The 23,206-nt window shown below is 36.3% G+C and overlaps 1 protein-coding gene across 12 annotated transcripts in view; it reads left to right on the plus strand.

Moving 5' to 3' along the window:
• The window catches only part of KIDINS220 (kinase D interacting substrate 220), a 120,802-nt gene that overhangs the window by 87,103 nt on the left and 10,493 nt on the right, over nucleotides 1-23,206 (plus strand). For 4 of the 12 annotated variants that reach the window (XM_032294209.1, XM_032294207.1, XM_032294201.1 and 1 more), the window contains exons 23-27: nucleotides 7,716-7,894; nucleotides 8,985-9,208; nucleotides 11,340-11,453; nucleotides 12,282-12,338; nucleotides 21,928-22,059. In XM_032294209.1, the coding sequence (XP_032150100.1) occupies nucleotides 7,716-7,894; nucleotides 8,985-9,208; nucleotides 11,340-11,453; nucleotides 12,282-12,338; nucleotides 21,928-22,059 (706 nt within the window). Of the gene's footprint in view, nucleotides 1-7,715; nucleotides 7,895-8,984; nucleotides 9,209-11,339; nucleotides 11,454-12,281; nucleotides 12,339-18,819; nucleotides 19,448-21,927; nucleotides 22,060-23,206 lie in introns of those variants that run through there. The other 8 variants (XM_032294211.1, XM_032294212.1, XM_032294205.1 and 5 more) reach the window with 3 other exon arrangements.

Consider the following 23,206-nt stretch of genomic DNA (forward strand, 5'->3'; position numbering starts at 1 on the left):
TAAACACACAGGTCAAACACATTAAATACTTGCAAATGGCTTCTTTTAAACCAGAAATAAACAGATAAACACACTTGAAGAAAGTATACCATGATGATCTATTTGGCCAGCAGAGTATGTAAGTGCTTTGTTGTTTCCTAGTGTAGTTACTGAGTAGGATACCTATAAAATGCAAACTTACTTTTATAGACCTTAAAAAATGAGTGTCAGTGAGAACATGTGGCACTGTTTGCGTGTGGTCTTGAGAATCTTCTCTGACCACCACATGAGCATAGATGCCTCTTTTCTCTTCCAGTAAGTTATTTTCTCTATTGAGAGTTGTGTACTTAACACAGCCTTCTGTGTGTGGACAGTTTCAACTCTTAATACTTTTATTACTTTGGCTGTGGCAGACAAAGTGTCTGCTTTGTGACCCCCTAAGCTAATGTTCTTTCCAACATGGTAGGAAAGGTGACTCATGGAATAGTTATGAATATACTTTTATAAAAATATTAGGAATGATTAAAACTTATGGGATGCAGCAAAAGCAGTGCTCAAAGGGAAATTTATGGCTGTAAATGCCTACATTAAAAAAGAAGAAAGATACTAAATTAATAGCCTAACTTTACACCTTGAGGAACTAGAAAAAGAAGAGCAAATTAAATTCAAAGCCAGCAGAAGGAAGGAAATAAAGGTTACAGTGGAGAGAAATAGACAATAGAATAACAATAGAGAAAAGTAATGAAACCAGAAGTATTTTCCTTGAAAGTATCAACAAAATTGACAGGCCCAATGTGGAAGTCCAGGCCCAGGGGCAGAGGCAGAGCCAGAGGCCAAGGTGAGCAGAAGTGTCTCAAGTTGGAGTTGCTGCTGAGGCCAGGACCTGCTCCTGAGGATTGGTGAGGGTGAACAGGGCTTAATCATGGTAGATTTTTCTCAAGTATTTTTCCAGTTTGTTTGGAACCTGGGAAGTAAGGATTTTAATTTGGGGATTACATAGACAGGATAAACTACAATTTTGTGCCGATTACAGGTTGGAAAAGTCATTACTAACATTCCTATTATCAGATTTAATGTTGAGATGGTAACTTATAAAAACAATACAGGTCTGGGCACAGTGGCTCATGCCTATAGTCCCAGCAGTTTGGGAGGCCGAGGCAGGCAGATCACTTGAGGTCAAGAGTTCGAGACCAGCCTGGCCAGCATGATGAAATCTCTTCTCTACTAAAAATACAAAAAATTAGCCAGGCATGGTGGCTGGTGCCTGCACTCCCAGCTACTCAGGAATCTGAGGCAGGAGAATTGCTTGAACCCAGGAGGTGGAGGTTGCAGTGAGCTGAGATCGTGCCACCGCACTACAGCCTGGGCAACAGGCGCAAAACTGTCTCAAAATGAAAACAAAAACAACAAAGAAAACATACAGAATTCCAAGGCTGGGATTTGGGAGGATAGAGCCATACTGCAGATGTTGTTATTCAAACACAGATGCTGTGGAGCAGACAGCTGTGACCAAGACTGAATTGGCATTTCCAAGTCAGAGTTAGTTGCCATGTGGATGGAGGAGAGCTGAAAAAAGCCATTTTAGTGGCATTTGCAAATAAGGACATGGAACAGGCCATGACTCCATCAGAGATGCACATTCACTTGGGTTATCTGCCTGGAAGGACTGAAAATGGCAAATATTCAAAACTTCAGCAGCCAGAGGCAGTAGCCTTCATGAGACAATGGAATGGTTAGTTGAAACATTAAAGAGCAAATAACAGTACAGTCACTCTGCTCCTCTGAAATGAAGACGGCCTCATCCCTTGGGAAACAGTCAAGTGTGCTTCTCATGACTAAAGGTTAAAGCTGTATGACTGTTGGCATTTACGGAACTGACTGTGACATTTGTAATAAATATAAAAAAAAATAGATATTTGGTTGAAAGGGTAATTCATCTTGATTGAGCCAGCTGAATGTTCTATGTTGTAGGAAATGTTGCTTCCCTGCAGGAAATGTTGCTTCCCTGCTTTCTTAACATTAAGTACACATCTATTTGTATGGGATTTTTATTCAAATAGTTCTATTAAAGAATGCACTTTTGTTGGGGAAAAACAAACCCTATTTTTTGAACTAATGGTTGCATCTTTTTTGTATAAACATTAGTAAATATCTTAACTCTTTTTTTTTTTTTTTCCTAAAATGAATTTCCAAAGATTGGACTAAATAGAGGAAGCTAGGAAATAGTGTGGGTAGTATAGTCTTCATTTACTTAATTGACCACTTTGTATTAAGCTGTGTTTTTAAAAGCTTTTGGATATTGGCCTGACGTTGAGATCATTATTTTAGTGGTTAACTTTACTGACTTATCTGCAGTTAATATCATACTCAGTGATGAAACACTGAAATTATCCCTCCAAAGTTATAGGAACAAGACAAGGATGCCTGCTGCTATGAACTGAGTGCTTGTGTCCTGCCAAAATTTTTATGTTGAAGCCCAAACCCCCAATGTGATGTTATCTAGAGTTGGTGCCTTTCGGAGGTAATTAGGTTTAGATGAGGTCATGAGGGTGTAATCTTTGTATGGGGTTAGTGCCTTCCAATGAAGAAACCAGAGAGCTTCTCTCTCTCTTTCTATAGTGTCCGTGATGTCAGGACATAGGAATAAGATCATCTGCAAACCAGAAAGAAGGCCCTTACCAGAACCTGACCATGTGGCACTTTGATCTCTGACTTCCAGCCTCCAGAACTTCAAGAAATAAATGTCTGCTTTTTAAGCCATCCAGCCTATGGTATTCTGTTACAGCAGCCTGAGTTAACTAAGATACGCACTTTCACCACTGCTATTCAACGTTGCATTAGAAGCTCTAGCCATTGCAACTGGACAAGCAAAAAATAAATAAATAAAAGAATCAAAATTGGGAAGGAAGAAGTAAACCATCTCTAATCACAGATGACATGATTCTTCTCTACATAGAAAAATTCCAAAGAGCCCACAAGAAAGCTGTTAGAGCTAATAAATCAGCGAAGTTTGCAGGGTACAGATCAACACACAAAAAGTTGTATTTCTGTACACTTTCAGTGAACAATATGAAAGGGAATTAAGAAGGCAGTTCATTTTACAGTAGCATCTAAAAGAATAAAACACCTTGAACTAACTTTAACCAAGAAAGTTAAAGACTCATACACTGACAACTAAAAAACCTTACGAAAAGAAATTAAGACCTAAATAACTGGGAAGACATCCTCTGGTCATGGGTGGGAAGACTAAATATTAGGATGTCAGTACTACCTGAAGTGATCTACAGATTCAATAAAACACCTGCCGAATTCCAGTAGCCTTTTTTGCAGAAATAGAAACTGATCCTTAAGTCCGTATGAAGTTTCAGGATACCTCAAATAACCAAACAGCCTTAAAAAGAAGAACAAAGTTGGAGAATTGACACCTCTCAATTTCAAACATACTGCAAAGCTACAGTAATCAAAACAATGTGACACAGGCATAGATGGACATATAGAGCAATGGAGTAGAATTGAGAGTCTAGAAAAACCCTTACATTTATGGCCAGTTGGGTTTTGACAAGGATGCCAAGTCCATTTAATGGGGAAAGAACAGACTCTTCAACAAATGGGGATGGGACAACTAGATTTCCACATCCAAAAGAATGAAGTTGGACCCCCCACCCCACACCATGTACAAAAATTGACTCCAAATGGATCAGTGTATGCTTTCCCAAGCACAAGGTTTTGTCAATATCAGAAAGGATAATTAAGGTGAAAATTATTCTGTTTTAAAGGAATGGAGTTCTTGAGGAAGAACACCTTTTTGTGTGTGTGTAGTTTATTCACTCTACAAATATTTATTGAACAATAGTGTTGTGACAGTATTCTCTACAAACCATTGGAGCTACAGTGGTGGAAAAAACTAAACTTGTTCCCAGTTTTAATGGAATTTCCAGTCTAGAGAGGGAGATAAATATTAAGAAAGTAATTTCACTAGTGTAGAATTTCACTTATGATACGTGTTATGAAGAAAGGTATATGTGCTGTGGGGGCTTGCAATGGAGGAAAATGAGCTGGTCTCCAGGAGGCTCCCTGAGGAGGTGGAAATTGCACCGAGCACAAAGGATGGGTAGGAATTAACAGGGTAAAGACGGAGGGTGTGGCTAGCCCCTGTGGTATCTAGGGTTTTTGTGTTTTCACAGGCAGCCGTGGGCTTGTAAATGGACTCCTTTTTATCTTTGTTTCTGACTTTTTGGCTGCAATGCCGAGCGGCTGTTTTCTGTCTCTCTCAATCACCGAAGTGTTCTGTGCATGGATGGTATTTAATAAATGGGCATTCACTGATAGAAAGTATCTGAGAGTCTATTAGAAGTTAATTTGTTTCAAGGTAATAAAATTCTAAAGCATTTAAGAGTTTTCTCTGTTTAAATTTTTAAAGAAAATATGTCTTAATTTTTAATGTCCTAAATAATGACATTATTAGGCAGCTACTTTTAGATAAAATGTGATAAATAATACCTTCTTCATAAATTCTGCTCTAAGAATCTGTTTATATTTTGATTTAAAATAGAAGTCTTTTATGTAATTTAAAACCTGATTTTGAATGGAAGTGATATGAATAGTTTATGTAATTTCTGCCAAGGAATTAATATGTACTTTGTATAGACTACTGTCATTTATAATGAGAATGCTTTTGACTTACATTGGTGTTGGCTTTAACAAGTATTGCTAGATTGGTAGCATAGAAAGAAATTGCATTTAGACTTGCTAGGAGCTCCTTGATGCCTGAGGTTTTATAATGCTTTCTTTGGGCCATTTAACTGCTGGCAACTTTAATTCACATGATCATAATACTGGAAATTTAAATTCACTCTTAATTGAAAAGTGAAGTTACTTAAATTCTTTAAATGCTAACCTTTGGAAAAATATCTGAAAAATAAAGGCACATATGATTTTGATGGCCTACTGCCAAAAGATTATCATTTACATAAATATCTCTTTCAGCAAAAGAGTTTAATGTATTGAGCTCAGAAGGTTAGAATAGAGACTTCAATCTGGAAGCCAGCAGTAGCCTGTTGGCTTGTGAACAGCAGCATTGTTCATCATACTGAGAACACTGTTACATTCAGGCAGAAGCAGAGCTGGCATTAAAATGCAGTTAATTTGTTTCATGTGACTTGTCAGCTGTGTGTTTTTATCTAAATCTTTCTAGCTTCTCTTTTTAGTATTTCGTGTTCAACTCCTGAAATAAATGAACTACCTATTTAACTGTTTAGGTTCTGATTTTATCGCCACTTGCAACAATTCTACAGGTTTTCCATTTCATTTTACTTATATTTAATAATCAGTTTGAACATGATTTTAATTTATTGAGTAACTCCATCTCAGAGGGCTTTTCTGTCTTGTGCATGTGTATGCGTCTGTAAAAGAGACTTTCTGAAATTAATTAAGATAAAATTGCTACCCTTATTTTCTCACCAGCACCCTATTCTCTTCTTGTTTGCTAATTGTGTTCTCTGGATTTTTCCCTTAGATGACTTTTAATATTTGGCTAGTAGCCAAGTATTGGGTCTGAGTAAAGTGCTAGTCCCAAAGAAATAATATAACTGTTACTAACATTAGAATAAGATTCCCATTTCACTTTTTGAAGGGCATGAAAATCCTACTGCTCCTCTGCGACTATGTTCACTCAGTATTATCTAACAGTTAAGATACTTGTTTAATTGGGAAGCGAGTGTTTTGAAGAGGTATCCAGTAATTTTTAAACAATTCTTGAGGTGTAGTTGACATATAATAAACTGCCGTATTTAAATTGTGCAGTCTCACAAGTTTGATAAACATATACCCACAAAGTCATCACCACAATCAAGAGAGTGAATGTTTCCATCAGTTCCAAATTTTCTACCTGTTCCTTTGATACCCTCCCTCGTCTCCCTCCTTCCCCACATTGCTAACTTCACAGAAAACCCTGGTGTGCATTGTTATTTTAGAATGGTTTATACTTTCTAGTTTTATAGAAATGAAAACATACTGCTATACGCTCTTTATTGGCTGGATTAATTTAGTAAGAGATTCATCCATGTTTTTGTATCAGTAGTTCATTCCTTTTTGTTGCTGAGTAGTATTCCTTTGTCTGGATATACCACCATTTCTTTACCCTTCCACCTGTTAGTGGACATTTGGGTTGTTTCCAGTTTTCTCATCTATGTCTTGTCTTTTAACTTCTCTTTCCTGTTTTTCTTCCCTTTATTCCTCTGTGATGTGTTCTTGCTTACTGTCTCAGATCAACAATTGTCAACATTTGACCATTTTTGACCTACAAAAACTACAGTTTCATATAGTAATGTTACTAAGTGTTTTTAAAATGAATATTACTAATTTTTACATTCAGGAGTCTGTGCATCATACAGAATTGTTTACATATTGCTTGAACTCAGTTATGCAAAAAATTCTGCATAATAAAAGACTAAGTGACATACTACATTAGCAGGTATTGTATCTGATTGGTAAAAGTATGTGTTTTTTCCTGTTTTCTGTATATAGTAAGTGTATATTACTTTTACAATAGAAAGCAAAACCCTTTAAAAAAAGGAAAACTTATGCTAACTTTTTTTCTAATTTGTGTAATTTATTTAAAAGTTCTTCATTTCTTGTTTTCTTTGCAAAGGAAGAACCGTGGTATTCTATTTAAAAAGGATGGGTTTCAGAACCAGTCAGATTCTCTTTTCTAGCTGTGTGACTTTGGGCAGTCTGTTTAATCTGTCTGAAGCCACTGTCCTCATCTGTAAAGTGATAACTCAATAAATCTTCATTGAGTGGTGACCCTTAGCCACCTTTGAGCATGTGACACACCTGTGCATATGCTGCTCTCCTCCGTTTCCCCAGCCTAAGTCCTGCCATGGCCAAAGGCGGTATAATTCTGACTGTACTCATTGTTACCTTTTTTTTTTTTTTTTTTTTTGTAACCATACTACTTTTTTAAGTTTTAGTTTCTCCTTTATTAAAAAATTTTTTTTGACTGGATGAGGTGGCTCGTGTCTGTAATCACAACAGGGAGTGTGAGGTGAATGAATTGTTTGAGCCCAGGAGTTCAAGAGCCTCCTGGGCAACATGGTGAAATCTCGTCTCTATAGAAAAATACGAAAATTAGCCAGGCGTAGTTGTGTGAGCATGTAGTCTTAGCTACTCCGGAGGCTGAGGTGGGAGGATCACCTGAGCTGAGGAAGCAGAGGTTGCAATGAGCCAAGATTACACCACTGCACTGCAGCCTGGGCGGCAGAACAAGATTGTCTCAAAAATAAATAATTTTAAAAAACTAAAAATTAAAATAGATTTTTGGCTGGGCGCAGTGGCTCACACCTGTAATCCTAGCTCATTGGGAGGCTGAGGTGGGTGGATCACCTGAGGTCAGGAGTTAGAGACCAGCCTGGCCAACGTGGTGAAACCCCATCTCTACTAATAATATAAAAAGTAGCCGGGCATGGTAGTGCACACCTGTAATCCCAGCTACTTGGGAAGCTGACTCAGGAGAATCGCTTGAACCCAGAGGTGGAGGTTGCAGTGAGCCGAGATCGTGCCATTGTACTCCAGTCTGGGCGACAGAGCAAGACTCCATCTCAAAAAAAAAAAATATATATATATATATTTTTAATCAGACCAAGATGTGTAATTGTTGTATAGGTAACTTCAGATGACATGCAGAATTTACCTTTCTAATAGTGACGCAACCTTTTTCATTGATTTCTTATTTGAAGAATATCAAAGAATATTCCAACAACTAAGGATGTTGAGCCACTGCTTGAAATTGATGGAGATATAAGAAATTTTGAAGTGTTTTTATCTTCAAGGACCCCAGTTCTTGTGGCTCGAGATGTAAAAGTCTTTCTGCCCTGCACTGTAAACCTAGATCCCAAACTACGGGAAATTATTGCAGGTGAGTATTAGTAGCAAATTAAATTTTTCATCTAAAGTTCTAAAAATTTTTTGTGTTTCTAACTTATCTGTATACATTTCTTCTACTCTGTGAAAACCAAGAAGTATTGAACTAAGCACTACACAGAAAAGTTAATGAAATTAAAGATTAGGAGTCTTGGCATCCTTTTGGGATTGTTAAGAAAATCCTGTTAAAATTTGTGGAACTCACCTTATTATAATCCCTCTGCCTGCCCCCTCCGCCCGCAACCACCCAAGACCTTGGAATTGGATTTCTTTTAACATACAGTCATGACTTTATGATGTCCATCCATTGTAATTTGCCTGTCACCGGTCTTCAGTTCTTAATAGAGATCTCTATCCAGAGAAGTAAGAGAATCTTTATATTACTTTTCAGATATTAACTTAAATCTGGGGACTAGAACCTGAGAGTAGAGACGTTAAGGTTTTTGAATAAATTAAGTTCTGGAGGTCCCACTCTGTGCACACACATAAAACTTTTATTGAAACAGTCTTTTGTATGACATGGCTCTGCTGACATGCCTTTGAGTTTTCCAGGAACTGTGAAGAGATTGCCTTAAACTATTTCTGCATTCTGTTTTCTAGGTACCAGTTACAAGGGTGATGTCAAAGGGGTATTACATGGCTGTGGAATTTGTTGTTGTTCAGAGGTGGATCAGTCTCATAATTTGCAAACCCACAGTCTTTGCTAACATTATATGTGTTAATACCCAACAAATATGAGTTATTAATCATTGGATAACATTAGGAATCAAAAGAACTGCTAGAATATCTTAAATCCTTTAAGAGTCAGAGAAAAATCAGTAGTTCTGATAACTGAAGAGAAGCATCCAGATATTGGTGACTTTTCAAATGGTTAAAAAGTTTTTATGCCTAGTGGTTTGTCGTTTCTCATTAAAAGGCCCATGAATTTTCAAGATTTTCTGTCTTCTTTTTTAATCTAGTTGGAATCCCTGGCAAGAGTGATAAAGTCATGTTTCTGCCTCGTAACTAAAGAAGAATGTGATAATTTGACTAATGCCTAATGTCCTGTTTTCTCTTGCCTTCTGGGGTCTGATGGAATCTTTCAGATGTTCGCGCTGCCAGAGAGCAAATCAGTATCGGAGGACTGGCATACCCTCCTCTCCCTCTACATGAGGGTCCTCCAAGGGCACCATCAGGGTACAGCCAGCCCCCATCAGTGTGCTCCTCCACATCCTTCAATGGGCCCTTTGCAGGTGGAGTGGTGTCGCCACAGCCTCACAGCAGCTATTACAGCGGCATGACGGGCCCTCAGCATCCCTTCTACAACAGGGTAAGGAAGGTGGAGGCAGCTTTATTTGTAAGAATTTGTTCCAGGGAAACCTCAGTTTTCTGCTTGTGGATACTATTATTGTTTAAAAACTGTACTTTGGCTTTAAAATAGGAAAAATGTAAAATTTGAATGTAAAATATATGATTTTTTTGAAATCAAAATAATTTAGAATTTTAATGTGTCCTAGATCTCAAGAGAGTCTGAATATTAGAGTTTTTTCTTTTATTTAGTTTCTTGATAAGTAAATAGATTCCACAGGGTCACCAGTGACTGTCCTATACTTCAGAGGAATCTGATTTTTTGTTTATAAACAGATGTTTTATTTGTTATATCTGGTATAATAGTTTAGATTGGCTTTTAAAACAATGATAAATTTAAATTCCTACAGTAGTTTAGTAAACCTATACTTAATACGCTCTTGTCTTTTAAATGTGAAATAATAATGGGGAAGGACTGCTTATGGAACTCAGATGTTTTTGCCGAATAATAGCACCATAGCCCATTTTTAGATTTTTATGTCAAGTTGTCTTCAGTCATCTGTAATTTTTTACTGAATGTAAATATGATAATTTCCTAGATGAAAAGATGAAACACAACTAATTATCAGTAGTATTCAGGCCCTGTCAAGTTTACTAGGCCCAAGCTATATTCTCACTTTAATGACCTCAAACAATAACAGTTCCTGTAGGAAAATGGAGCGTGAACCTGGGGTTACACTTCTGAAACTGTTCTCTTATGATGCATTGCAATTTCTTATTTTTACTGTCTCCCTCTTTAGTCTAATTCGAGACCTGGTTAGGTCCTAGGATGTAGGACCTAGTTAGTCGTAGAAGCTTAGTGCCTAAACTGCCTGCCTAAATAAATTTCATTTGAGCTGGGAAGAAAGAGAATTTAGAATAAATGTGAAAAAGGATTCCAGAATTTAAACTTTCAGTCTTTGAAAAATGCTGGCTGTGTAAGTAATTAGATGCTGTTTAAAAAGGCCCTGGAAATGTTATTCCGTTTTTCTATTTAGAAAAGGAGACAAAGGTGGAATAATAGCATTTTATCATGTATTCCATCTTTGTAAAATTTAACTGTGTGGTAGACAGTGTGAAATGCAGGTTTTTATTTACCAGTCTTAAAATCTACTGTAAGTTTACATAAAATAGGTCCATTGATGCCAGATGAAAATTTGAAACCAAGAAGTTTATTTTAAAAAATGAACAATTACCTTACCATCTAGCCTGAGATACTGTGTTCACTAATTGTATGAATAACAATAATGTGATCATGCTTTAATAGTATTTTATTATATTTTTAAACATTTACAGCTTTCTCTTGTTTTTAAATCTAGCTACTTCTCGCTGTAGTTATTTGAGATTTTTTAGTCTCAAGTTAAAAGCAGAATAATTCTTCTAAGTTGACAGGAGTAAAAAGGGTGGGAAAGGTTTCACCTCAGTTTAACAAAACCTCTTGAACTGCAGTCTTTATGTTTAGCCTGTATAATTTGCTATCTCCTATTTATATGGAGCTGATTACAAATGCATGCTATTGTTTTAAATCTCAAATAAACAGTGGATTCCCCACCTGTTTTTTTTTTTTTTTAATATGCTTGCTTATTTAGGATATAGAGTACTCTGGGGTGTAAACTAGAGGTAAGCTCCAGGAACTTGTAGTAACATTGTTCTTGGAATTTGTGCCAGGGTATTGTCATATATTCCAGACTTTGTTTGGTCTTATTTAGGCTAATCTTTTTTATTGGTAAGGAATAGGATTAGAATTCCAGTTTGCTTCTTTTATAAAGATTATGAGTTAATATAGTTAATATTGGTTAAATCACTTAGAACCTGACAGATGGTAAACTTGTGAACATATTAAATATAGAAACTCGTGTCAAATTGTAAAGTGCAAAACTTTAGTTGCTCTTTTTTCTTCAATAAGCTTACATGAAATGACCAATATAAAAGTGTAAATATATGTCCTAAGTTTGAGTTTGGTATCTTATAGAATATTGAGGCTTTTTTTTCTTTTGTTTTGTCATTTGCATTAAAATTTCAGAGTTGTATGTTATTGGTTTCATTTGAAAAATCTCATTACACTTTCATTTCTGTAATTGTTTACCCCTTTTTTGTTACATGTTTTTCCATAGCCATTCTTTGCCCCATACCTTTACACGCCAAGGTATTACCCTGGCGCCTCCCAACATCTCATCTCACGTCCATCAGTAAAAACGAATTTGCCCAGAGATCAGAACAATGGCCTAGTAAGTATATAAAAGGGTAATGAAAATATTAATTTAATAATAAACATAGATAGCATTAGAGGTTTGATTATTTCCTTTACATAGTAAAAGAGTACAACTTATTTTATACATAGTTTTAATAAACATAACCTATTACTAATGTAAAATGTATTTGTTTTCATTTCTATGAAAGGAAAATGACTAGCAGGCTCAGTGAATAAATGTTGAACTTGTTTATAGCCAGAGATTTCTGGCTTGTAATATGGTGTTTGCTACCAAAACTTTAAAACTAAACCTTTACATTTGCTAATTTCTAATATCTTCTTAAAGGATATATGTACATATTACCTTTATGATTTATATATATATATATTTATTTATTAATGTATATTATTATATTACCTTTATAAGATATATAATTATTATTATCTTATAAAGGTAATATGGCACCATGATATAAAAAATAGAGAATGTATTGAAAGAAGAACATTTCAGTCAAATGGCAGGAATTAAACAAGATAAGGGAAATTCTTCCAATCATCTATTGAATCTAATTAATCTAAAACAAAAGACATTTGTGCCCAAAATATTAGGGATTCCTGTTGATAAAAGTAATAGAGAGTTTAAAAAAAGAAACTCTCTATTAATATATTTTTATAAATCAGGATGCAAAAAACTCCAGCACTTACACTGCTGTTTATTTTTTAAAATGCTATGCAGGGAAGATCTGTTCATATAAAGTGTTTAGTTTCAGTGTGGTGTATTATTTTACCATCATGTTCATTTGTCTTCGCAGTTTGGCTCCTCCCTTCCCCCTTTCACCCATACTCTCCTGTTTTGTGTTGTTAGGAAGTTATCAAGGAGGATGCTGCTGAGGGGCTTTCTTCACCCACAGACTCCTTGAGGGTAATGGAGTAGTCCTGTGGTGTGGATCGCTGGCATCTCATTGCTTCTGCCTCAGTAATGACCGTCTTAATTGTGATGATAGCAGCTCACTAACTCTGCATTCATGGTGTGATGAGCAGCTAGTGTAGAGTAGCTGAATGCTAATAATTATGGTTTATGAATTAATTAAAAAGCGGATGTTTAACTTCACCCATTATTTCCTCCTGCTTTTCCCCTTTTTCAATACATGGGATGGGGGTCTTTTCGATTCTCCAATAAGGAAGGGCTTTTTCTAGCAGCCATCAGGGGTGTTCAGTTGGTAGTATTTGCTCCTTAGTGTGAGCTCTGGCTTTGCCTTTGACTGTTTTTATTAAGCCTGTAGTTGGTATTACACGTGGAGTATTTTAGAAGAGTATCCAGCATCACCTTTGAGACTGCAAAAAGACACATGAGCTAGATGATGTAGACCAAAAATGCATCTTTAGTAACTCCATCTCAGTGTCTACATTTAGTTAAGTCTTAGTCTAAGTTTTAGTGCAGTACTATGTAATACTTCTCTTTACCTACATATTTGTTAAAATAAATTTTCCAGATAAACACAGAATATTTTTCAACATGTAAAAGAAATTATTTATTTTGCCAGCACCTTAAAATAGGTTTCTTAAAAAAAAAAAAAAAAAAAAAAAAACTTGTAGAGGGATTCACTTCATAAATTACTATGTAAGTGGCTGGGCGCGATGACTCATGCCTGTAATCCCAGCACTTTGGGAGGCTGATGCTAGTGGATCACTTGAGGTCAGGAATTAGAGACCAGCTTGCCAACATGCTGAAACCTGTATCTACTAAAAAAATACAAAAATCAGCCAAGTGTGGTGGCATGCGCCTATAATCTGAGCTACTTGGGAGGGTGAGGCAGGACGATCACTTGTACCCGGGAGGCGGAGGTTGCAGTGAGCCGAGATCATGCCACTGCACTCCAGCCTGGTGAGAGAGAGAGAGAGAGAGAGAGAGAGAGTAAATTACTGAATAAGACTTTGTACTTAATAAGAAGTAAGTTTGTGATGAGCCTTAAAATATCTTCCTTTAGAATGTAGAACCTAAGGACCCAGTTTGTATTTTAACTTCGGTTGTTTTATTTACAGACTGTGTTACACCCATGTAAATATGGTCAATTTAGCCTATAGCTGTGCTGAAATGTGGCATAGCAGTTGGAGTTAACATGGTGAAATATTGCATCCTAAGTTTATCCATAATTTTTAACTTAAAACATGCATTTGGGCAGGCAATAGTTTTTTAAGTTTAATTTTCTTTGAGTTAATATTAGTAAGAGAGAAGAAGAGAACCGTTGTGGGGCTTTCATTGTTGATGATTCTTTAAAGTCATTAACATTTCAGCTGAAGTGTTTAAGTGACTTCAGTTATCCACAGTAAATGACAATAATTCTCTTTAGTGCTTAGGGAATCTTTAATCCATGGGTCATCACCACCATATGCAAGAATGACCTTTAGTTTAGTCAGAGAGCCTTTAACATATAGATTCATGCATGCAGTTCAATTCTCTGAGCTAAAATTCCTCAGCAAATGTTTGAAGAAAGTCAGATACTATGAAGAATTTGATGGTCTTAATGACACAGACACACTGACATAGTAGCTATTCCCATGCCCAAGAATGTAGACAAATACATGCCATTACAAGGCGACTGTAGTTTTCTTCAGGGACCAGTAAAGGAGCATTAGGCAAATTTTGAAATGAGTCTTTGGAGAAGGGGAAATCGTGTAATTCCTGAAATGTGTTTAGAAGCTCAATGAAGGTGCTCTGCATATATTAGTGACTTTCTCTAGTAAAATAACCATACCATTTGCTTTCGTTTTACTACAAAAAGATCATTTTATGATTAGCATAGCAAATAATCGATGCTTACTAAGCTTCCTTTGCTTTTTTGAAATTAATAATAACAATAGCATGTAAAATTTGTTTTGTCGAAGTCTAGAAAAAGTAAGTAGTCACTTAGTTCAATGCTAAATTGAAAGCCATGGTGGAAATGGAAAGAATCAGTACATGGGAACATTGCCGGGACTTTGTAGTTGGACCCACAGAGAGTACCTAACAGAGAAGTATTTAGCCCTCAAGCCCTGTCATAGAATACTCTATGTTTCTGGACAAAGGACTTCCCTTTGGTCCCATCTCTGCTCAGTCAGCTGTCCCCTGTATAACACTTGACAAGAGGAATCAAGAGCTACGCAAAAGTTTTTGGACAGATTGTCATGTCACAAGGTAATGTATTTAAAAAGCCAGACCATAAGGGGTTAACCAGCCATGGTCTTTTCAAAATAGAGGTGATCCCATATTTTTATTTTTTTTTTACCATGAGGAACATCTGCATCACCTTTATAAACTAGATCCTTATAAAAATAATTGAGTTTTCTTACATTAAGGAACATTGTAGTGCTTATAGCTTGTGAAGTCCAGGCAAGGACTTATCAGATAAAATTATAGGTATATCCAACTGTTTCATAGAAGTGAGGATTTATATTATTAATAATATGTGTAATAATATAAATAGTATATATTATAAAATAATAATACATTATATTATACAATATATAAGTAATAAGTTTCTATTACAAGATATGTTAATAATATATTAATATAACACATATTAATATAAATATAATTCACCACTTCTGTGAAACGCCTGGATATATCTATAAGCCTCCATGCTAGCTTTCAAAAAATAATTGTATAATAGAGAAAAAGTATATACCAAATATTTTGAAACCAGATTTAAAAATTAGCACTATATGCAAGATATGATCCCCAGAGTATTAGGGCTAGAAAGGAACAGTGTTTTTCAAACTTCCAAATCACAGAAGCCATTTTTAGAAATGAACTGTTAAAACTCCAGTTTATAAAACCAATAAAAGCAGAGTCCTGGCACCCACACTATACTTACCTTCCCTCTTGAGGGTCCCCCAGGGCGTGCTAGTCCCCATGTGACACAGATGGAACGTGTGAGACTTGCCAGAGGGACACGGGAAGGGGTACCAGATTTGGAAGTAGAATTCGAGTCCTGTCTCACAGATCATGGTGCTCACCACCATGTTGCCGGCTTCGCCACATTCGTCCTCAGCATGACTTAGTCAGGTATTTGGTCATTTGAGTTAAACAGACCCTGGTGATGAGCTCTTTGCCTTGGACAGATTACTTCACCCTCTGATTCTCAGCATTCTCACCAGGAAAAGTAGACTTGCCTCATAGGTTTGATTTAAGAATTAGTCAGCTTTAGCATACTTTAAATACTTCATTATTATTCTTAGTACTGCTACTGCTATCCAAAGACCAGAATCCATGGAGCGTTAAAGACGCAGAACTCAAACTGTTTTTGGTTAAATCATCTTTGTCTCAGCCACAGAAGTGGTGTGCAGATGCTCCAATCAGTTTAGATTCACGCAGCCTTTTTATCTGTTGATGCTTCTTAGGCCCAAAGGTGTTAATCAGTTTGTTTTCTTAGAATTTAGAAGAATTTCTAGGTTATTTGAATACTTGAGATACTTTAAAATGTTGAAAGCTTTCCAGGGATATTTTCATTGGTGTCTTTACCTTCTAGTGAATTTCCCACTAGGAAATGGCAGCATTCACATCATTCTGTGACCCCAGTGAAGAGAAGGACCCAGTATTGAGGGCCTGGGTCCAGCCAGGTCTCCTCAGTGGCACGTTGTTCTGTCATCTCAAAGAGTTGATCTAGAAGCTCTGTAGTCTGGTTTAATTTAAGGTATACTGCTCCTGGTGGTAACTGTGTTTCATTGAAAAGCACATTTTCAAAGGAGCAATAAAACATTTCTTCATCCTTTCATTTTTCTCTGCATTATTTCACAGATGGTTGCATGATCAGCAGTTAGTTCAACAAACATTTATGGAGTGTAAGAGGTGCTGTTCTAGTGGGATACAGCAGTGAGCAAAACTGACGAAGTCCTGCCGCAGAGTGTGGACCTGAGGCCACTGAGGGATTATCAGCACTATGAAGGCATTCTTTCTTGACCGGCAACAGGGTTTACTCATTACCTTTAGACAGCTTTATTTAGATCACTTTTATACCTTGTTGAAAAAGCATGACAGTAATTAGCACAAAGTTTAATCATAAGGAATTTCAGAACTGCAAAGGCATTGTTAACACAGTATCATGATTTCCCGTGTGCTGTTATCTTTACCATTAGATATCGATGAAAACTGAATTAATAAAGATATTAAAAATGAAAGTTTTGGTTTTCATTAAACAGGATCCAGTCCAGGGGCCAAGTGAAAAACAAGTCCCCATGTGATGGCTCATGTAGTAATCTCAGCAGTTAGGAAGGCTTAGGCAGGAAGATCACTTGAGCCCAGAAGTTCAAGACCAGCTTGGGCAACACAGCAAGACCCTGTCTCTAAAAAAAAAAAAAAAAAATTAGCCAGCAGGGCATGGTAGTGCACATCTGTAGTCCCCCTACTTGAGAGTCTGAAGAGAGAGGATCAGCTGAGTGTCAAGATCACACCACTTCGCCCCAGTCTGGTGACAGAGCAGACCCTGTCTCAAAACAAACAAACAAAGCAAAGGTTCACCTGTAGAGAATTTTTATTTTTACCACTGGTTTAGAACTTACAGCCTGTTTTCAAACAAGTATGTCTGCAAGCTAAGCTGTTTCTCATTGTTCAGAAGACGTGGCCAAGAAGGTCAAAGGTGCTGAGGGCAGGGAGTGGAAGGCGTTTTAGGTTGTGTTTAGGCTTTAGGCTCGGGACAGGTACTGCCTGTCAGCTCTCAGAGACTTCGCACAGTAGCCTTGACCAGTTTGAACACTATTCTGTAAAGTATCTTAGAAGTGGATTTGTACTATTCTGTTTGAATTTGGAAAAGTATTTGCCCATTTTTTTCCTCTTATTGAAGTGTAGTGAAAAATTGTCTTTACTTCTTGCTTGAAAGTCTTTGTGCCAGACCTCAACTCAAGAAAACTTTTTTCCTAAACAATTTTCAACTAAATTGATTGGGATGTTTTCACAGAAATAACATTATAGTAATGTTATGAAATCCTAGAGGTACAGTTAAAAGTTTAAAAATAACAAAATTATGCCTATTGCAGTGGTTTAGTGCTTCTGTTTCTGTTTTGTTTTTCTGAAACAGAGCCTCGTTCTGTCACCCAGGCTGCAATGCAGTGGCATAATCTTGGCTCATTGCAACCTCCACCTCCTGGATTCAAGTGATTCTCCTGCCTCAGCTTCCTGAGTAGCTAGGACCCAGGTGTGCTCCACCACGCCCAGCTAATTTTTGTATTTTTAGCAGAGACAGAGTTTATCCATGTTGGCAAGGCTGGTCTCAAACTCCTGACCTCAAGTCAACCGCCCACCTCAGCCTCCCAAAGTGTTGGGATTATAGGTGTGAGCCACCACACCCTGCAAGTACTTGTGCTTTTTAAAAGATTGCTCTTAGAATGTAGTGTTATGTCTAATCTGTCAACTTTGACCTGGTATTTCTTAAGTAGTTTGTTACATCTTAAGAGCAAGTTACGTTTTCCAAACAGGTTAATAATAGCTTTCTCTTGTGTTTTGGATTTAGAAATTACAGTGCTAACTCTAATTTCGTTAGCACTCCTATAACCTATTTATAATAAGGTCAATCATGTACACTAAAAACAGGGTTTCCGTGAAGTACTCCAGATACTGAATATGTTAAAAGAAAGACATTGGATGTTAGGCTAGCGGAACCCTGCCAATTAATGTACTAAAACTGTTGTAAATTAACTTTGGTACAAATTGCCAGTCATCTCTAGATCATTTTAAAAATATTTTAAAAATATTTACTATTAATCTAAGTACAGAAAAAGAATTGACAGCAGTGATTCTGTGCTTTGGATTAGACTTTAAAAATCCACCTCACTGAAATCAGGTTATGTTCATCACAGTTTGCAGGGTTTGTTTGTATGCTTATGATTTCTCAAGCTATAAGCCTCTTGGGATCATTCTTATGAAATGGTATTTAGTGCATCTATTATGTGCCACATACCCAAAGAAGCGAAACCCAAATTTGAAAGTGTATTTCTGAACATGACTTATAGTGTGGCTAGATATTTTATGATTATGTGATAGTCTAATTAAGCCTTCTTATTCAATGTTTTTAAATTACCACTAAACTTGCATATAGTAGGAATATTGACTTTTTGTAGCCAATTGGATGTACCTTGTTTTCTTATTAAATGTATGGCTCATGATTTATTCTTCTAACACAAAAAATATAACTTTTTAGAGTATAAATGTGAAATGGCCCGGCACATGTGAATGGAATGCGGCTACTGTGGGTGGGGCATGTGCGCATGCATGTGTGCTCCCTGCTATGTGCTGCTGTCGTCTGTTCAGAGCGAAGAGGAAATAGAAGGGATGACCCGCTCTGCCTGTGTGTGTTAGACATTTATAGATGTGTATCGGATGTGTTACTTTATGCTCTTGTCCTTCACTCTGTCTTATTCCTTCCTTAAAGCCATGTGACTCTGGGTTTAACAAACAGAGACAGGTACAGAAACTCTCAGTGAAATCTTACTTTTCCTATTAGACTACTAGAAGCAATCATTGGCAACTTTCTGCTGGGCTGTTTAGAAATCTATGCTCATTCAGGTGCCTTCAGTGTATGAGTTGCATCCAGCCATTGCATGACCCTCAGTTCTGTGCTTATTTAATAAATTTACCAAAGATGATAACGTTCTAGAGTGTAGTTTTAATCTACTTGCAATTAACAATGATACAGTTACCTCAAGGTAATTTCAGCATTTTGATAGCTTTACTTTTACCTGGAGAAACTGTGACCTGTATAAATTTTGAAGTTTATTTTTAACAGTTTAAACACACTAACATCTTCTGCATTCAGCTTTCTAAATTAGAAAAATTTTTAAACAAATTCTGATGTTAAATCAACAGGCTAAAATGGTCTGTTTTTGACATAACAGAAAATTTTAAGTAAGAATGCATGATAAACATTAAAGTATTATTTTAACTATTCTGTGTATTCTCAAAGTAATATGCTTAGTTTCTAATAAGAATTTACCTACTGAATCATTGAATATGCTTTTTGCTTTTTCCTTTTCATTTTTGCACTCTTTCTCCTTCCTTTTATGAGATTTTCACCCCCAAAATTATTTTGGTTATAAGATTAATTTAGTTTCAGTATAATTTGATTATATGTGATTATTTTAGAAAAGGCCTAGCAGGTGATTACCATTTATTCTTCAAAAAAGCATATTATAACATATTTTTATTGATAATTTAGCTCTTGTGTGAAGCCCAAATTATAATCAGAGTCAGATTGTAGTTTTGATGGAATTACAAAGATCTTAGTGTCCATATGTGTCTGTCTTTCATTCAGAGGTAACATATATAATCTATATAATCCCCAGTGGAGAATAAAATATGCTTTAAAATAATGATAAATTATAAAAGTTGTAAGAAGATTATGAAAGTAACATTGGGTAGAGATTTTTGCTTTAAAGGAAAAGGGTAGTATCTCTGTTAACATGTCTCTGTTGCTGAATTCTCAGCTTCTCCATAGACACAAAATTCTCTTCAGTATTTTACATTGTCCCTCCAAAGCTGACAGAGTTAATCTGATCCATGTCTATTATACTTGTCGTTTTTAGCACAATCAGAAGTAGAGAGATTTGGGGAGTTTTGAAATAAATTTTTTACTTTAAAATAATTTTAACCCGAAAGAAAAGATGCAAAAAATGCTATTCCTTCAGTATAAACATCTTTCATAACTTAGTATAATAATCAAAAGCCAAAATTGAAATTGGTAGAATACTACTGACTCAACTACAGACTTGAGATGAATTTTGCCAGCTTTTCCACAAATGTCATTTTTCTGCTCCAGGATCCAGTTCAGTTGCATTGTATTTCTCCTTAGTCTCTTCTAATCTGTGACAGTTTCTCGGTCTTTCCTTATTTTTCATGACCTTGATTAATGCTTTTAAGGAATACTGGTTATTTTGTAGAATGTCCCTCAATTTGGGTTTGTCTGATGTTTCCTCGTGATTAGAAGGGGAATGTATGTGGCTAGAAAACTACAGGAGTGATGCTGTGCCCTTCCCTGCACACCATAGTAGAACGTGCATGATGTCCATAAGCTCACCACTGCTAATGCTAACCTTGGTCACTTGGTTAAGGTGGCATCTGCCAGGTTTCAGTACTGTAAAGTTTTATTGTTCCTTCTATAACTAGTAAATATCTTGGAGGAGATACTTTGAAACTCTGCAAATATCCTGTTTCTGCTTAACTTTTGCCCATTAATTTTAGCATCCATCTGTGGATGTGTGTGCAATCACTGTTACTGTGTTTGCCTAATGGTCTTTTTCTGCTTTTCTCTTCTACATTTATTAATTGGAATTCTGTAAGGAAAAGCTGTCTCTGCTTCCTAATTAATTCACTTTTTAAAAAATTAGTTATATTAGTAGGGACTTATGGATATTTATTTTATCTATGCGGCTTAATCCAGTAAAATCATTATTTTGTTGATTAGACTTTTTTTGTGATTTTTTTTTTTTAACAGCAAGAAAAATGTAAACAAGTTTAACTGTATCCAGAGCAAGGAGACTGGTTGAGGAATAAAAACATTTGAAAGATGGAAAAGTTAAATATTACTCACAATAAGAAGAAATGAAGGACTGACATGTTACAACATCAGGGACCTTGAAAACATTGTGCTAAGTGAAGAAGCTAGAAAAAGGAAAATAGGAAGTTGTAAGACCTGACAAGTTAAGAGTTCTGGTTCAAGTCTACCACTAACTAGCTATTTGTTCTGTGACCTTGAGTCCTAACTTTGACCAGGCTGATGCATCCTCTAGACTACAGTGGGTACATCTATGCTGGGGATATGCATTTATTATTGACCACAGGCAAATGGTTCATTAGTATTCACATTCTGAAAATGTTTTTTTCTAAGTAAATACTAGACTTACTCATTATTTTGACTTTCCTTTTAAATGAGAACAAATTTTAATAGATGGTATTTACTTTCACGTGTTAAAAACTAATACTGTTGTTTTATATTTACATGATGATTGAACAGATTCTAAAGGAAGTTTTAGATCCTGGGGATAAAATATGATCAAGATCTGAAAACTTCAGCTCTTATAAACCATTAAGGTAGTCTGTAGAACACTCGAAGTTGCTTGTTTAGTATATGTACTTTAAAATTATTTTATATGCTTATTTTTTGTATTCATATAATATTGGCATAAGTAGTTTTCCATCCTTTTGCGTTTTTTTCCCTCTCTGTTCTTCCTCTTATTAAGCACAGCACCCTTCTCTGTTGAGGTTAGGCAGTAAACATTTGAGAAGTTGGCCTAAGCTTAGTTCATGGAATGGTCTGTTTTCTTACAAAAAATGGCTTTGACCAGGCTGTATTCGCTGTAATAAAAGCTACTCATTAGGTTACAACAGTAACTAAATCTGTTCCCTAATGGTATTTCCTTACCACGCTACACACATTTGTAGTTTTTACCTTACTTCATGGTATAACTCAGTGAGTTTTTCTGTGACCTCATTATCGATGGCATTAAATCCTATTCATACCTGTATTTTTCCTTGACTTCTATAGGGGTCAGGCCCAGCCCCAGGCCCAGTGATATTACTGACCTCACTGAATGTGGATGCAGTGTGTGAGAAGCTGAAACAAATAGAAGGGTTGGACCAGAGTATGCTGCCTCAGTATTGTGCCACAATCAAAAAGGTGAGGTCGCCATTTACACACAGACCAGAGACAGTGCTGGGGGTGGAAGACGGGGCTCGGTGGGTCGTGTACACTTACAGCTTCCCAAACATGTATTCTCAGTTAAAATGAGAAAGCTCGAAATGGAAAACCTAATTCTTACTATTTTGAATTCTAAAATTGCCCTGTTTTCTCTTATTTTATAAATGGATAAAAGAAAATAAAGTAGCTGTCTTAACATGTTCTTTTTTAAATGACCTAATGTAAGTAAAGAAAGCCTTGATGAGAGATACAAAGCTGTAGGGATTTCCCATTGAGATAAATAGAACTCATTTTTCCAATGTGGAACAGAAAACCTTTTGTGTTACATTTTTTTCTGATTGTAATATTTATTACTGTGACTTAGTAATTATCAAAGTAAGCCACACTTACTTCATTTTCTCCAAATTCTCACTTTTATGTCATGTAGGACTTAGGATCATGTCACATTTGATGAAACTGCATAGGTTTGGGTTTGCAAGGTTAATGCATTTGCGTAATTTTTTTTTCTTCTAAGATCCTATTGCAATTCTAGCAGCTACCAGGAAGTTGGATAGAGATGTTTGAGATTTTGGGGAAGGCGTTAACAAAGTCGTTATAATAGATATTTCACCAAGGTATACTTTTTATATCAGAGTACATTAAAGTAAAGTAGAAGATTAATAACCAGCCTCTAATATATATACTTTAAAGAATGACATTCTGAGAGAAGTTTTTAAAAGAATTATGAGCATATGTAGACACCATTTTACTAATCTTAGCCAATTTCAGAAAGGTTTCAGATAATGTCAGTTTCCTTACAGAGCTGGCTCGTGCTGGTCCATTTGCATGAGTCAAACACCGGCTTTTCCGTGGACAAGCCCCACTCTCTCCTCCAGGCATCTGGTTGGCGTCAGGAAAGAGCAGGGTCTCCCACATAGGTCCTTTTTGACGAGTTTGTTCCCATTGGGGTAGTGGTTTTCTCCCACTCAGCTCTTTGCTCCCAGGCCCTGGCTTTCCGAAGCCATTCAGAGCCGATGGCCTCCTCCGTGCTGAGGGCTCCATGGCGTTGTTGCAGCAGGACCTCTGTCACATACTTGTGTCCACTGTTTTCTTCAGGATTAACTTGGAAACAGAACATTCTATTGAT

The sequence above is a fragment of the Sapajus apella genome, unplaced genomic scaffold (genome assembly GCF_009761245.1).
Source record: "Sapajus apella isolate SASKATOON/1434 unplaced genomic scaffold, GSC_monkey_1.0 scaffold31, whole genome shotgun sequence".
Lineage (NCBI taxonomy): Eukaryota > Metazoa > Chordata > Mammalia > Primates > Cebidae > Sapajus > Sapajus apella.